At 36.6% G+C, this 13,708-nt stretch overlaps 1 protein-coding gene across 3 annotated transcripts in view; it reads left to right on the top strand.

Annotated features, from left to right (window-relative positions):
* The window catches only part of adamts3 (ADAM metallopeptidase with thrombospondin type 1 motif, 3), a 126,955-nt gene that overhangs the window by 62,759 nt on the left and 50,488 nt on the right, over positions 1-13,708 (top strand). For all 3 annotated transcript variants that reach the window (XM_089130146.1, XM_089130145.1, XM_039649975.2), the window contains exons 11-14: positions 2,331-2,444; positions 2,529-2,674; positions 3,577-3,752; positions 9,896-10,029. In XM_089130146.1, coding sequence (XP_088986272.1) covers positions 2,331-2,444; positions 2,529-2,674; positions 3,577-3,752; positions 9,896-10,029 — 570 coding nt within the window. The remainder of the gene's footprint in view (positions 1-2,330; positions 2,445-2,528; positions 2,675-3,576; positions 3,753-9,895; positions 10,030-13,708) is intronic.

Here is a 13,708-nt window from a genome sequence, read left to right as displayed (position 1 = left end):
GGGGAGACACCCTGTAGTACGTTTTCTTCACGGCACCGAGGGGCGTCTGACTAAGATACTAGGAGTATGGCTGCCTCAAAGGCTACGACTTAGATCTAAACTCCACTCCGGGGTCTAGGGTGCTTGCTTCTTTGTGTGACCCAATAAAACTCGACAAAATGATATTAGAAGACATCCTGTAATAGCTTTTTGTTACATAACAGCTACCATAGATGCAACACACATTTGAAAAAGCGAGGCGCTATAGAGCACAATTTGTTTGAATGCAAAATACAATTTCACTGCTAGATGTGAGTAAATCTTACACAGAATACCTTTACTTTCTTTAAAATGTAGTGTAAAAATGTTACAAAAGCTTTCTATTTCAGATAAATTATATTATATTGAATATTATATTATATTGTTTTGTGTGCAATGCGAATTTTTTGTGTGACCTTAAAATTTGTTTTAAAATTAAATTGTACATAAACAGGTCAAACAAAACAAACATGTTTATGTCTGAGAATCTTTTAAACCCATACAAACCAGAAATGACATACTGTGTGATACAGTACAAATATTTTGAGTGTCCCTTATTTTCCTGTAAAGAACCACAATTGTCCCGCATTTTACTTTTCTGAAGTTGGCAACCCTACTTACAGCCAACGTACATATGGTAAAGGAAAAATAAAAATATATAGGTTGGCACTTTTACATCGATCAGATGTTGCTTGGATGGAGACCTGAATGTGAGCTTTTGGTCGATTGTAAGAAAGGAGTGGGGTTTATGGACTAAATGTTTGATTGGAGAATTATTTCTATTTACACACACCGAGGAATTCTTGTCAGTAAGGCCAATAATTTGGATTTTTTTTTTAAATAGACAGGGTAAATATCCATTTCATGTCAACTTTAATAATACAGGTACTATATGCTAATCAATATTGGCTTCGGCTATTGGTAAATTAAAGCACTGACCGGTGACAGAGCAGACAACTGATATCCTTTAGGCTAGGTTTGCCAAGGGACTTGTTAGAGACTTTTAAATGGAAGTTGATTTATGCCTTCAACATAGTGCCATTTCTCCCTTGGGCACATCTGTCCATTTATTAACCGTATGTCTGAACCTTCCCTCCACACGGCATTTCAAATGAGCAGAACTGTTTTGGTAAAGCACAGAGCTTAGAGATGAACCTTGTATTTCAGCTGTCATCCATTAGTTTCCTCTCCCAGTCTTGTGTTACTGGTTGGCATTTAAATGATTTGTTTCCCAGGAAAAAAAATATATATTGCAAATGTGTATTGTATTTTCAGTTATTCACATTGTAATGTGTATGCCACATTCTCCTGTTGTGTTTAATGAAAATCAAATGTAGTGAACAGAAGTCCAGCTGTGAATCAGCCTGGAGTGGACAACGATATCATTGCTAAAATTATCTTCACTTTAGCTGTGTTATTGGCACATAAATCACATAAATATTAATTTGTCATTATCAATACCCTTACATTTAGGGATAAATATCTGTTTCCATTTCGTTTAAAAAAAATGGAACTTGGTTATATTGGTTAATTGTGACCAACAGTCATAAAAATCGCATTTTAATATTTTCATCTCATGTGCTTTAAAGCCACAAACAAATGTGTAAGAAACCACAGCTCATGTGAATTAAAGGGATAGTCCGATGCGAGCAAAGAAATCACTATCATGTCATTCCAAAACTTTCTTTCTTGTGAGATATTTTGAAGAATTTTTGGTATAGCAAACTGTTTTATTCCCATTGATTTCTATTGCATGTATATGTACATAAAATTCAATGGAAATCAATTTTTTTTATTTTTTTTTTATTTTTTTTACCAACATTATTGAAAATATCATATTTTTTGTTCTGTTGAAGAAAGAAACACATGCAGGTTTGGGACTTGAGGATGAGTAAATTATGCAGACAGAATTTTTAAGAGGACTATCCCTTTAAGATAAATAAAATACTCAGAAGCTCAAATCCTTTTTGGTGTGCAATGACTATTTGTTCCTTCCGACTAAAAATATACACTTTTTGTTGTTGTTGACTCAGATTGTGGCAAGTGTGAAGTAAACAGAAAATGCAAGCCCCCCCAAAAAGTCTGCATTCTTTTTTTCTGTTCTAAGGTCCATTTCTTCGGTGTTTAGTAGAAAATCAATTCAGTCTCCCACTTGTCAAAAAAATCGAGCTAGAGCGTGTTCCTAAGAGAAAAAGGATTGTCAGGTCCAATCTCTTGTGGAATTGTGTAGCTTGGCCAAAAAAAGAAAAAAAAAAAAAATCTTTTAAGTTTGTCTTGGCATTTAATTCTTGGGCACTTTTCTCTCTCTTCAGTTTCGCACATTTGATCCATGCAAGCAGCTTTGGTGCAGTCATCCAGATAACCCTTACTTCTGCAAGACCAAGAAAGGACCACCATTGGATGGGACTGAATGTGCACCCGGGAAGGTAATTTCATGTGTCCACATTTTACTGTGCATATTCTGTCCTGTGGCTCCCAATTTGATTCTGTCTCACACCTTCCCCTTGTAGTGGTGCTACAAAGGTCACTGCATGTGGAAGAATGCCAACCAAGTGAAGCAAGATGGAGCCTGGGGCGCCTGGAGCAAGTATGGCTCCTGCTCTCGCTCCTGCGGGACAGGGGTCCGATTCAGAACCCGCCAGTGCAACAACCCTATGTATGTTATCTACTGAACGCACAGTCATGATTGCTAATGAAGCTTACTGGCACAGCAGTGTACTCTTCATAAACAGATTCAGTTATCATATGGATGGCTGCAGTTTCTTAAAAATGAAAAGAACTATCTGTCTAGCAATAATGCATTCAGACAGCAGGGGTGAACATGATTGGCACTATCCAATGATAGGAAATGTCAATCACAAACTTTGCATTCTCCAGTTTGGTTAGTTTGTTCTTTATCTCTTTATTATTTCAAAACCTGTGTTTGAAGTCAGATAATGCATGAAATTATCTGATTACATGTTTGTATCTCTAAATCTGGTGTTTTTAATCAGACAGGGCTTCCATCTATGCTGTCTAAATGGATTTTTCTTTTTGAAGTAGGGGATTTTTTTTTTTAATTTATTGATTTAAGTAGGAGGATGCTTCTTAATTAGCATGCATGCTTTGAGAATGAAAGAAGCAAGAGAACTAGAAATTTATTTATTTATTTATTTATTTTATTTTTTTTATGCCAGCACATAGTGTGCTAGTTGTGTAGAGTGTTTGTTTTAAGGACCTGTTAAACACCATTTGAGTTGAACAGATGTTCACACTTATAGAAAATATGCATGAATAAAATCTAAAGTGAGGCTTGTGATGCTGTCAAAATTTAATCTATCTTTTGCATCAGTTGCCATTCGATCCAAACATTGCTTAGCTTCTCTGAATGTGGATCTATATATTTTATTTGATGAAAGAAGGGATAGATGTGTTTCTACTGTCTGTTCACTTCATTGATGTGATTCATTTAAACTTTGTCTAGATTAACTTTGGTTACTGACTGCTTTCTAAACCACACACTTGTAAATTTAAAGTACTTTGTTGATCTTTATTTGATTATTATCTTTTCTCTGTTAGTCCATCTCATGGAGGTCAGGAGTGTCCAGGGCTGAACTATGAGTACCAGCTCTGTAACATTGATGATTGCCCCAAACACTTTGAGGACTTCAGAGCACAGCAATGTCAACAACGCAACTCTCACTTTGAATACCAGAACACTAAACACCACTGGCTTCCCTACGAACACCCAGACGGTGAGTTTTTCAGATTTTAAAGCAGTGTAATTTGGGAAAATATATTTATATAATAGTGCCGTGTCCTAGAGTTTGATTGGCCGAGTGGCATTCCAAGAGCACTGAAAAAGTTCCTGCCAACTTTTTCAGCAGCCTTGTTCTATATTTTTTTCCCATAGGATTTTTTTTTTTAAATGTCTGCGTTAAAGCGATATTAAACCAAACCAATCAGTACAAGATGATCAACAACTTTATCCATTTTCACTTTCCTTAGTGCGTGTGGCTCAAGAAGCCCTTTAGAGTGCTCTCACACATGAGGTGACAAAGTATAGTTTTAAAGGCTTTTGTCAAACATTGCACTTTCTGCTGTTGCTTCATGTTGTGTCCATTGCCATTTATCTATTTAAGCCACAAAATGAAAGGACCACATTGTTCCAAACTAAAGCCTGTGACATGTCAGTGACAGCCATTCCAGTTTAAAATACCTTGCTTGCCTCTCAATCGTCCAATTTCAAATTGTTTTTCACAGGATGATTTTTGAGTTACCTAATGATGATTACTGAAATTTGTGATATGAAAAAAAGGCAATAAATAAAGAGTGCCAGTCGTCCCGCTAAAAGGACGTGGCAGTTAATTAAACTGTAAATCATAGCAATCAGCCAACAGAAAAACGATAAAAGAAATAAAAACTGACTTGGAAAGGGCTTGATCCCAGCTTTAATAGGGTTTCAAAACCTCTAATATGTGAAATTTCACCATGTGGTGGGTTTTCCCAGATTGCATCACAAATGCCTCTTGCGCCTGACGCAAGTTTAAAAGGGATTGGTCTGAAATAGCTCTGTTGTTCATAGGTGTGGTATGGGCGTAACATGAAATAAACCAGTGGTAAATCAGAGCGTCATCCAACATAGCCTACTCTGTGCGCATGTCACATGGAGGATTGTTATTATTATGGCGAATTTAGTAGGAGCGGTTCAAAGCCGAGGAGACTGACGTTCTTGTCAGGGCAGTGAAAGACAGAGTATGGGGATGGGAGAAACCCACCCAAATTAGTGTCGGTTAAACAGGCGTGGTAGGAAAAAAAAAAATGGACACCACAGTGATTTCCCTCATGTGTTAATATTTTTCCTTGCTGTAATGTATGATTTGCAAAAACAAAAACTGCTGCAGCATTTGGTGATGAGAGAATCAAAGTGTATGTGCGTTGTGCACCCGCTACATTATGGCCAAGCATGCCCTCTTAAAATAGCATTATGAACAATGCAACGTATCACTGACTTTAGACTACAGGTAGTTTTTTTTTTTTTTTTTTTTTTCTGGTCAGTGGTGGAATTGTTTTCTGGAACTGCAAAATAGCACTAGGGCATGTTTGTGCTGAAACACGCCTCCTTTTTGCGCCAACCCACCCAGGGAGCGCAAGTTTTGATTTAATTTAATGACCACACAGCCAGGCTGGTGGAATTTGTTTTCAGTACAGCTCATTTCTTGGGTGCAGGTTCCAGAGTTTTCTCCTAGTTTAGCAATGTGCGTCTGTGGAGGGAAAAGCCCGCTTTGCGCGGGTGCAAAATAGGAATGATACATGCCTCAGTGTAAAGTGTATTTGCGCCGCGTGCAAGATAGGGCCCTAAATCTTTTAATTCGTTATGACATTATGAAATTAGATTGGAGTAAAAACATGTAAAGAAACTGTACATCTGTACATCTGCACCAATACTCCAGAGGATTAAAAGCAGATTTTTTTTGCATGTATTATAATAGAAACTGCATTTAGGGGATTTGGCCCGTTCGCCATCTATGCTTACCTTTTTTTCAGGAATGCTTTTTGTTCAAAAATATTTTTAGGGACATAGTAAAAAAAATTAGGGACAGGTGAGGTAAGTTTTTTAAGACTGCATTGTTGCTGTATCACAATACGGCATACATATTTTATTTTTATTTTATTTATTTAACCTTTATTTAACCAGGTAAGCACGTAGAGAACACTTTCTCAGTAGAAATGGCGACCTGGCCAAGATAAAGTGAGGGTGCATGACATACAAATAGTTTCACATAAATTATACAAATTACACTTTAAATACACAAGAAATAAAATTTTTAACTAAAATACAACATTTTCTGGACAATAGAATAGACAAAGTCAGTACTTAAACAATTAATGGAGCACAATCCATTAATTCTTTAATAAAAATAAAAAATTGTTTAATAAACTTTAATCCATTAAAGTTTAATAAAAACGTATGCAATATTACACAAGCAGGAGTGCATTACAGCCCTGTATAAGCATGGTTGCAATTGTAAATGTGGTACATGTTCCTAATTCTGCAAACCCTCTCTGGAGTTTAACAAAAATTATAGCACAAGGGTTAAAGCTGTGATTTAAGGCTTATCTGTTTGTCATTGGCAACCTGTTTGTTTCTTAAAGCTCATCTGGATATTGGAAACATGCTTGTTTCTTTATGCTTATCTGATTAATATTGCCAACATGCTGTGTATAAGTCAGCAGCATGCTTATCTAGTGTATCAGTAACATGCTTGTTGCTTAAATGCACAGTAAGTACGTTTCACCGCAGAGGTCTCTCATTCAAACAATACTGTAACAATGTTGTTACTTGATAATCCCATGAAGGAGTGTGGAATAATGGGGATCGTCATTAGAGGTGGGAATCATTAGGCACCTTACGATTAGACTACGATTCAGAGGGCTGTGATGCAAAAACAATTATCCATATGTCCCAACATTGCAAAAAAATAAATATGTGCATGTACTAGCAGCATACTTGTAGTAAATTAATACAAACCTCACCATATTCTGAATCTCTAAAATTTAAAGGGGTGGTAAAGTATGATTTCACTTTTCTAACTTTAGTTAGTGTGTAATGTTGCTGTTTGAGCATAAACAAAATTATTAAAGTTACAATAACTTATATAACTTGTACGTAATATATGAGTGATTTATAGATTACGACAGAAAATGCTAATTGAAGATGGTTAACTCCGCATCAGCAACATAAATTTATCAACTAATCATTCTGGAATCCTGTTGAGGAGACTTCTTCTTGAGTCTCTCCATCTTTGACTGACTCCATTTTAACATTAAAGGGAGAACAGTTTCTGTCATTTAGTGTGTCTGCGTGAGGAAATCGCAGCTGCTAACACACACGAGTTTAAAACTTCACACACACACACACACACACACTCTGGGGACATCAGAGATTTATTTTACATCTTGTGAAAATGGCATTTTACCACCCCTTTAATAACAGGCTTCTAACCAACATCCTCCTGTTATGAGCAATATAATCCTTCAAAACAAAAAAACAAAAAACAAAACGAAAAACAAATAAACATTTTGCTGTAGCAAAAATCACAAAACAGCTTTTGTTCAAAAATATAGAATTATGTGCCAGCAGCTCTCATACAAAAAAAATGTTTGTGAACGTATGCATATTCTGATAATTAGTAACATACAAAGCTGCTCTTATACACAACTAAATAATAAAGAGTTATGACTTTACATGTTTCTGTATACAACAATCAAAACAAAAATGTGCATGAACATCTCCAGAGAACACAGCCAAAATATAACTGTGACTGTGGAGGGCAGTAGAGTAAACCTACGTATAACAGATCCGTTTACAGCATCTAAAAATCGATTTTTTTACCCCCAGCCCTAGTCGTCATCTACACAGCTGATGAGAACAGAAATTTTGTTCTTGAATAAGGAAGCACATTGTTTTTCTTGGATTCTTCAGGAGTAAAATCGAAAACAGGCAAAACAATGAAATACACTTCATTGGTTAAATGGTGGTTCAGTTGTCACCGACATTACTTATTTTGTATTTTGACATATTTTCAATTAAAGACGATATTAGAAGAGGAAATCTCCATCTCTCACCTCTAGTTCACAGCAAGGGAGCAGTTAAGGATGTTTTTCTCAAGTAATCATCTGACGGATTAGAAAAGGAACACCATTCCAGAAGGGAAGTTTTACTCAAACTTCACATTTTGAGTAAAGATTATTAAAAGACAACGTGTACATATCAAGGTTTACCATAAGACTAGCTATTCGCGCTACAGACAGGGTCAAATTGGACTTCATGTTGACCTCAAGGTTTTTCAGGTATTATCAATATGCCATTTGCCTAATATTTCTGATGGTTATTATTGGTAACATGTTTGTGGCTTAACAGCTCAGACAGACCAAGCTAGTGGCAGAACTAGTGGCAACAAGCAACCATTGTATGTTTACATTGACTTCCATTGAATCTAGGTCAAGTTGCACTCGAACAGTGTAAGAAGAAGCATGCACATCTGCACCTGCATGAGAGGGGGAAAAAAACTGTCAACATCAGCATGTGGTAGTAATATTAATCACTCAAAAGAAAACTGGAGCTTGGACTGCAAATTTACAAACAATATCTGAGCAGTGCTTGATTGATGTTGATTACTTAATCTTCACTTTCTTCATTCCAGACAGCATGCAATTTATGGAAATATTGCATTGAAATGCTTATAAGACCCCGTCTGTGTATTCCTTCTTTCTTATTCACTTGCTTTTTTATTCTCGTGCACTGGGTTGCTAAGCTGATTGACAAAAATAAAAAAAACAAAACAAAAATAATTACTTTATTCAACAATTTCTTCTCGTCTTTGTCAGACTCAGTGCTGCACGTTGTCGTGGTGCTCACTTAAACAGTGCCAGCCAATGGTGAGCCGGCGTTCTGCCGTATTACCCAGAAGCGCTGCACTGTGTTTACTACATCAACAGTGTAGGCGTTGGCGATGCTTGCTGATACTCTCCTGTAAAGGGCATGCTGCCCCAGTCTCCGAGGGACATTCTGCTCTTTACTGAAATGTCTTATATGCATCTGTCTTACTTTTCCAGTATAAGAGTCTTACTTCCAGTACCAGTATGGTATTTCTCGACTACTCTTCAGAACAAACAACTGAGTTGTATCTTGCTTTGCATGAGCTTCTTGGGTCACTCGGTACAACTTATTCTTTAAAATGGCAGAATAAGGATAAGAGAGTGGTCACATTGGTTGGAGAAGCTGTCTGTCGAATGACTGGACCTGTTCAAATGCATTTTTAAACGACTCATCCTGGGACTGTTCCAGGGGAAAATCATTGCGCTCTGTAAGAATTAGCCTTTCAATAGTGCTCCATTCCTCTGGTTCTGGTCCCAGCGGTCCCAGTTCAGTTTCCCTAGCTGCGTGACCGCAACAACCTTACTGGACCATACAGCTGTTATCCAATGCCTCAGGTTGAATTAAGCTTTGATGAATGGAGGTTTGGTTACATTCTAAATCCACCAAAGCTTGATAAGTACCCCCCTTAATACAACCCAGCCTAATCGAGGGCAGCCTGCGTTGTGGCCACCTTCATCACTTGACACCTGACGATAAAATACCAGGGGGCCCACAATGCTAACGAATGGCCCAGACTTCCCCACTGCCCTAGTGGTAGGAAGTGGGTCAATGTATTGATGTGGAGAGAGCGGAGGAATGGGCCTGGACATAGGGGGATGTCAATCATCTTTGACAATAGTGGTCCTAACAGAATTGTCTACATAACCATGTTAATATTCAGACAGTATATGCCTATTCATTTCATTGCATTCCATTACTATGTGTTGAATTCTGTCATCATTTACTCGCCCTCATGTTGTTCCAAACCTGTATGACGTGACATGATGACCTGAGGGGGAGTAAATAATTAAATTTCAATTTTGTGGTAAACTATTCATTTAAAACGTAAACTTAAGTGCTCTTTTTCTGTTGACTTGGATGGATCCAAGTTAGCCAGTTGCACTGTGAAACCTAATTTGCATATGCTAAATGTTTTATGGAGTTATTCTAATGTTATTTTAAGTTCAAGAGTTCACTAGGTACTGTGCTATTTTTTCACATTAGCACAAGTCGTTTTTAATGCACTTGAATAATTAATCGGCTCAAAGCTTGTGTAGATTAAGACCTGTAAGAACACATTTTCATTTTCCTTGAATATTACATTACACTATCTTTTTGCATGATTACAAACCAGTTTTACAGGTTGAATATTCTCATAACTTAATTTTATTTTAATAGACCTAATAGCAGACAACAATGTATGTAATGTAATTTGTGGTATTTCTAATTAAATATTGTTTTTTTCTATATTGTCAGCCAACAAAAGGTGTCACCTTTATTGCCAGTCGAAAGAAACAGGTGACGTGGCTTACATGAAGCAGCTGATGCATGATGGGACAAAGTGCTCTTACAAAGACCCGTACAGCATCTGTGTGCGTGGAGAGTGTGTGGTAAGTGTTTGTACATCAGTCTTTGACAAAAATTCGATTTTCTCAGAATTTTACTTGAAGGTGCTGTATGCAATTTTTTCACTGTACTAATGCATAAAAATACCATAATATGTTTGTATATATTGAGGAAACATGCTAAGTTCACATTCTAGGTTTTTTGAAAAAGACTTCTACAGCCAATTTTCATTGTCGTTTGCACTCGTGCCTGATGTGTGTGCTCAAACCGGCAACCCGTGTGAGCGCCGTCTAGGGCTGCACGATTAATCAAATTTTAATCACAATCACAAAAAATAGTTTTGGCTTCCCTCAATCAAATTCACGTGATCAAGCAATATTTCAAAATGCGTCATTCCAGTGGTGTAGTCTAGTTTTTTGTAGTGAGTATACTGTGATGTACCAGCACACATCACACATGTGATGTACTTATTGTTCTCATTTTGTATTGTAAATCACTTTTGCTGCTATTGAGGTGGGATACGGGTAGAGTTAGGGACAGGTGTGGTGGTATGGGTAGGTGTGGTTAAAGTGTAAGGGATGGTCAGCTGTGTAATAACAGATGTAATTACATAAATTAATTACAGCTGTAATTACATACTGGTATTTTTAAAATATAAGTACAATGTAAAAACATGTATGTACACTGTGTCAAATTATTCATTTCAATGTGAGTATATGGTACTTAAAGCTATATGGTACTATAAAGTGGGACCTTTTTTTTGCAAATTATTGCACACTTCTGAAAAGGTAAAATGAGTCTTACGGAAGCCCTGAACCGCAACGTAAAAAAAAAAAAATTTAAAAAATTAAAAAATCTAGCATTTCGAGATTATACGTTATAACGTTATAAAATATACTGTGCCGTAATAGACTTTAGCCTATAGGAAAACTGTAGACTTGGAATTAAAGCCTCTTGTGTTTCCCCGTTATTATTCAATTTACGGGACCGGACACCAGTTATCTTGCCAAGAAAGTTTTATTATATATTATATATGTCAGGAGAGAAACTTCAAGATGTTGTGTTCATGCCAGGTCTATGCGTTTCTCCATGTTCCTCTACCCTCTCACCCGGTCATGCCTACATGTTTCTCTGAGGGTGGTACAATGTGACATTGAGTTTTTATACATCACACAGTCTTACAGCTTCCTTGTAAGGTAACAAACATGTTGCTCTGAGCCTCCCAACTTAGAACGTAAATGTCATACGTGCGCTACTTTCCTTGTTGTATACATCTGTGGTACACTTGCATCAGTGGAAACATTTATGCTGAGTGAACATGTTACATGGCACACATACCTCTCTGAGCAATATATAGCTTTCCCCTGACATATGTCCCTCATGCTTTTAACTCATGCTTTTTGAAACTCCAAAAGGATAATACAGTGATCATGAAAACTAATAAAGAATAATAATACAGATACATAATATTTAATAATGAAATAATATTAAAAGATGAAAATTTTAGTCTTCAAAACCAACCCAGAAAATACTTTTTAGACTGGATGGAGATATCCAGTGAATGAATGAGATGAATGAATGAATGAATGAATGAACATTTTCATATGTCTACTAGACCTACACTCAAAGCGCTTAACAATCATATCAGAGAATTTCTCCTCAACCATTAGTGGTTATTAAATCTGAGGAAATCACGGGATCCAGACAAATGATTGGATACAGAATGATGCATTTAAAATGTGTCCAGAACGTTTTTACGGTGAAGAGGGAGACAAATTAGCACCTGTGTAGAATTTTGTTGAAAGCCCAAATAAAAGTAAAAAAGTACTATTTTCTGTTGATCCATGGCAATTCTGGCTTCTAAATACTGCATTTCTTTGCACACACACATGCATGCTCTGGGCCAGTGTACGTGCACTGTTATGAATGCACACACTTCTATGGAAGACTGTATTATTGTAATGTTTAGAATTTTTTTCTCTAAATGTTTTGACGTTAATCTCAAATGTTTCGACTGTTTTTTTCTTTTACTGATTTTTTTTTTAATTTACATTGCAGTTTAGGGCATCAGTATTAATCTGTCACTGGACATACCTGTTTTTTTTTGTTGTTGTTGTTTTTGCTGTGAATTTGTGAGTTGGCTCTGTGATATGTCATGGATCAAGGTCAGCTCACAGTGCAGTGTGTATAGGATGAGGGCTACTTCACAATGAATGTTGTTTGAAAAATGAATCTCTCCAGATGGGGTTTATAGAAGTAAATTGATTTTTGTAGATGGAGAATGAATAGTGATTAGCTTTTGGGAGTAAGTGATAGATAGTCTGTCAGCTAGTGTACAGAGGCTTTAGGATTTATTTGCAGATATCTAGCACCTTTTTAAAAGTTTTGTTCAACAGACGGCTGTAGTGTTTCATATTTATCAATGTCACTTGTACTTTCAAAAGAAAAACAACAAAAAACGATTTGGTCCTCTTAGAGCTAAGTTCACAAATTTTAAAATGAACTAGTTCATAGATATGTTGATGAATATGTATAACCAAACAGTTGATGGACTCCATTAATTTCCATAGTAGAGGTCATAGGGGTCCATCAACTGTCTGGTTACCGACATTCTTAAAAATATCTTCCTTTGTGTTTAGCAGAAAACCATAATTCAGATTTGAAACAACTTGAGGTTGAGTAAATGATGATAGAATTTTCATTTTGAAGTGAACTATCACTTTAAAAGCAAGGAAATGTCACAGAACAGAATCTTGCTTAAAAAAAAGTGCATAGAGCAGCTAATTTGATTTGTCATTTGTTGATTTTCAAATGCAAAACCAGTTGAAAGGTTTTCAGTGCGTTTACCAGTTCTTTTGGAACATTTTCATCTCATTTGATCAAAACCGTGATGATATTGATAATTTTTGTTATGAAATTTTCATGCTGTTTTATCTCTAATTCAAAATTTAATCCCTTTCTCTTACATTGTGTGCCTCATTAACCAAGCTATTTTTTGTAAAGTTTATTATTATTATTATTATTATTATTATTATTGTTGTTGATGTAAAGCAATTTGGTTATTAAGTGTTTGTTGCAATACTACATGCGATTTATTTCCCTGATGTTTGCATTGCAACAAAACCAACTGTTTATGTGAACCTTGTGTTAATTCAACAAGACGATAAAGAGAACTGGCAAAGCAATCAGCTTATGGCTGATTATCTTATCTCTCTTATGGCGCTTTTCCACTGCATAGTAAGGTACGGTTCGGTTCGGTACGGCTCACTTGTGGTGCTTTTCCACTGCATGGTACGGTACAGTACGGTTCGCTTCAGGTCGCATTAAATGGTACCTGGTCTGTTGAGGTTCCAAGCGTACCGTACCGGTACTAAAATGTGACGTGAAACACTGCAGATCACTGATTGGTCAGACAGAATCGTCACTACCAGCGTCACTACTAGCGTCATTGGATTTGCGACACGAGACACGAGACACTTCTTTAGCAGTATTTTTGTTTTGCTGCCATCAGCTTCATTTTAAACACATTTTTCCGTCTAGCAGTTAAAAACAAATACATACCGAGAATCAGGAACACCATCCCCTCGATAGTCTCCATTGTTCCTGTGTTGTGGGTTTGAAAATGTGGCGCTTTTAAGATGATGTCATGGCAGTAGAGGCGCGCACAAATAACGATCAGTCCCACACACTTTGAAGGGGTACTACTGCAGTGGAAACGCAAAG

This window comes from Pimephales promelas, chromosome 4, assembly GCF_988280905.1.
Source record: "Pimephales promelas chromosome 4, fPimPro1.hap1.1, whole genome shotgun sequence".
NCBI lineage: Eukaryota > Metazoa > Chordata > Actinopteri > Cypriniformes > Leuciscidae > Pimephales > Pimephales promelas.
The sequence above is the reverse complement of the archived record's forward strand: the minus strand, read 5'-3'. Positions and strand labels throughout refer to the sequence as shown.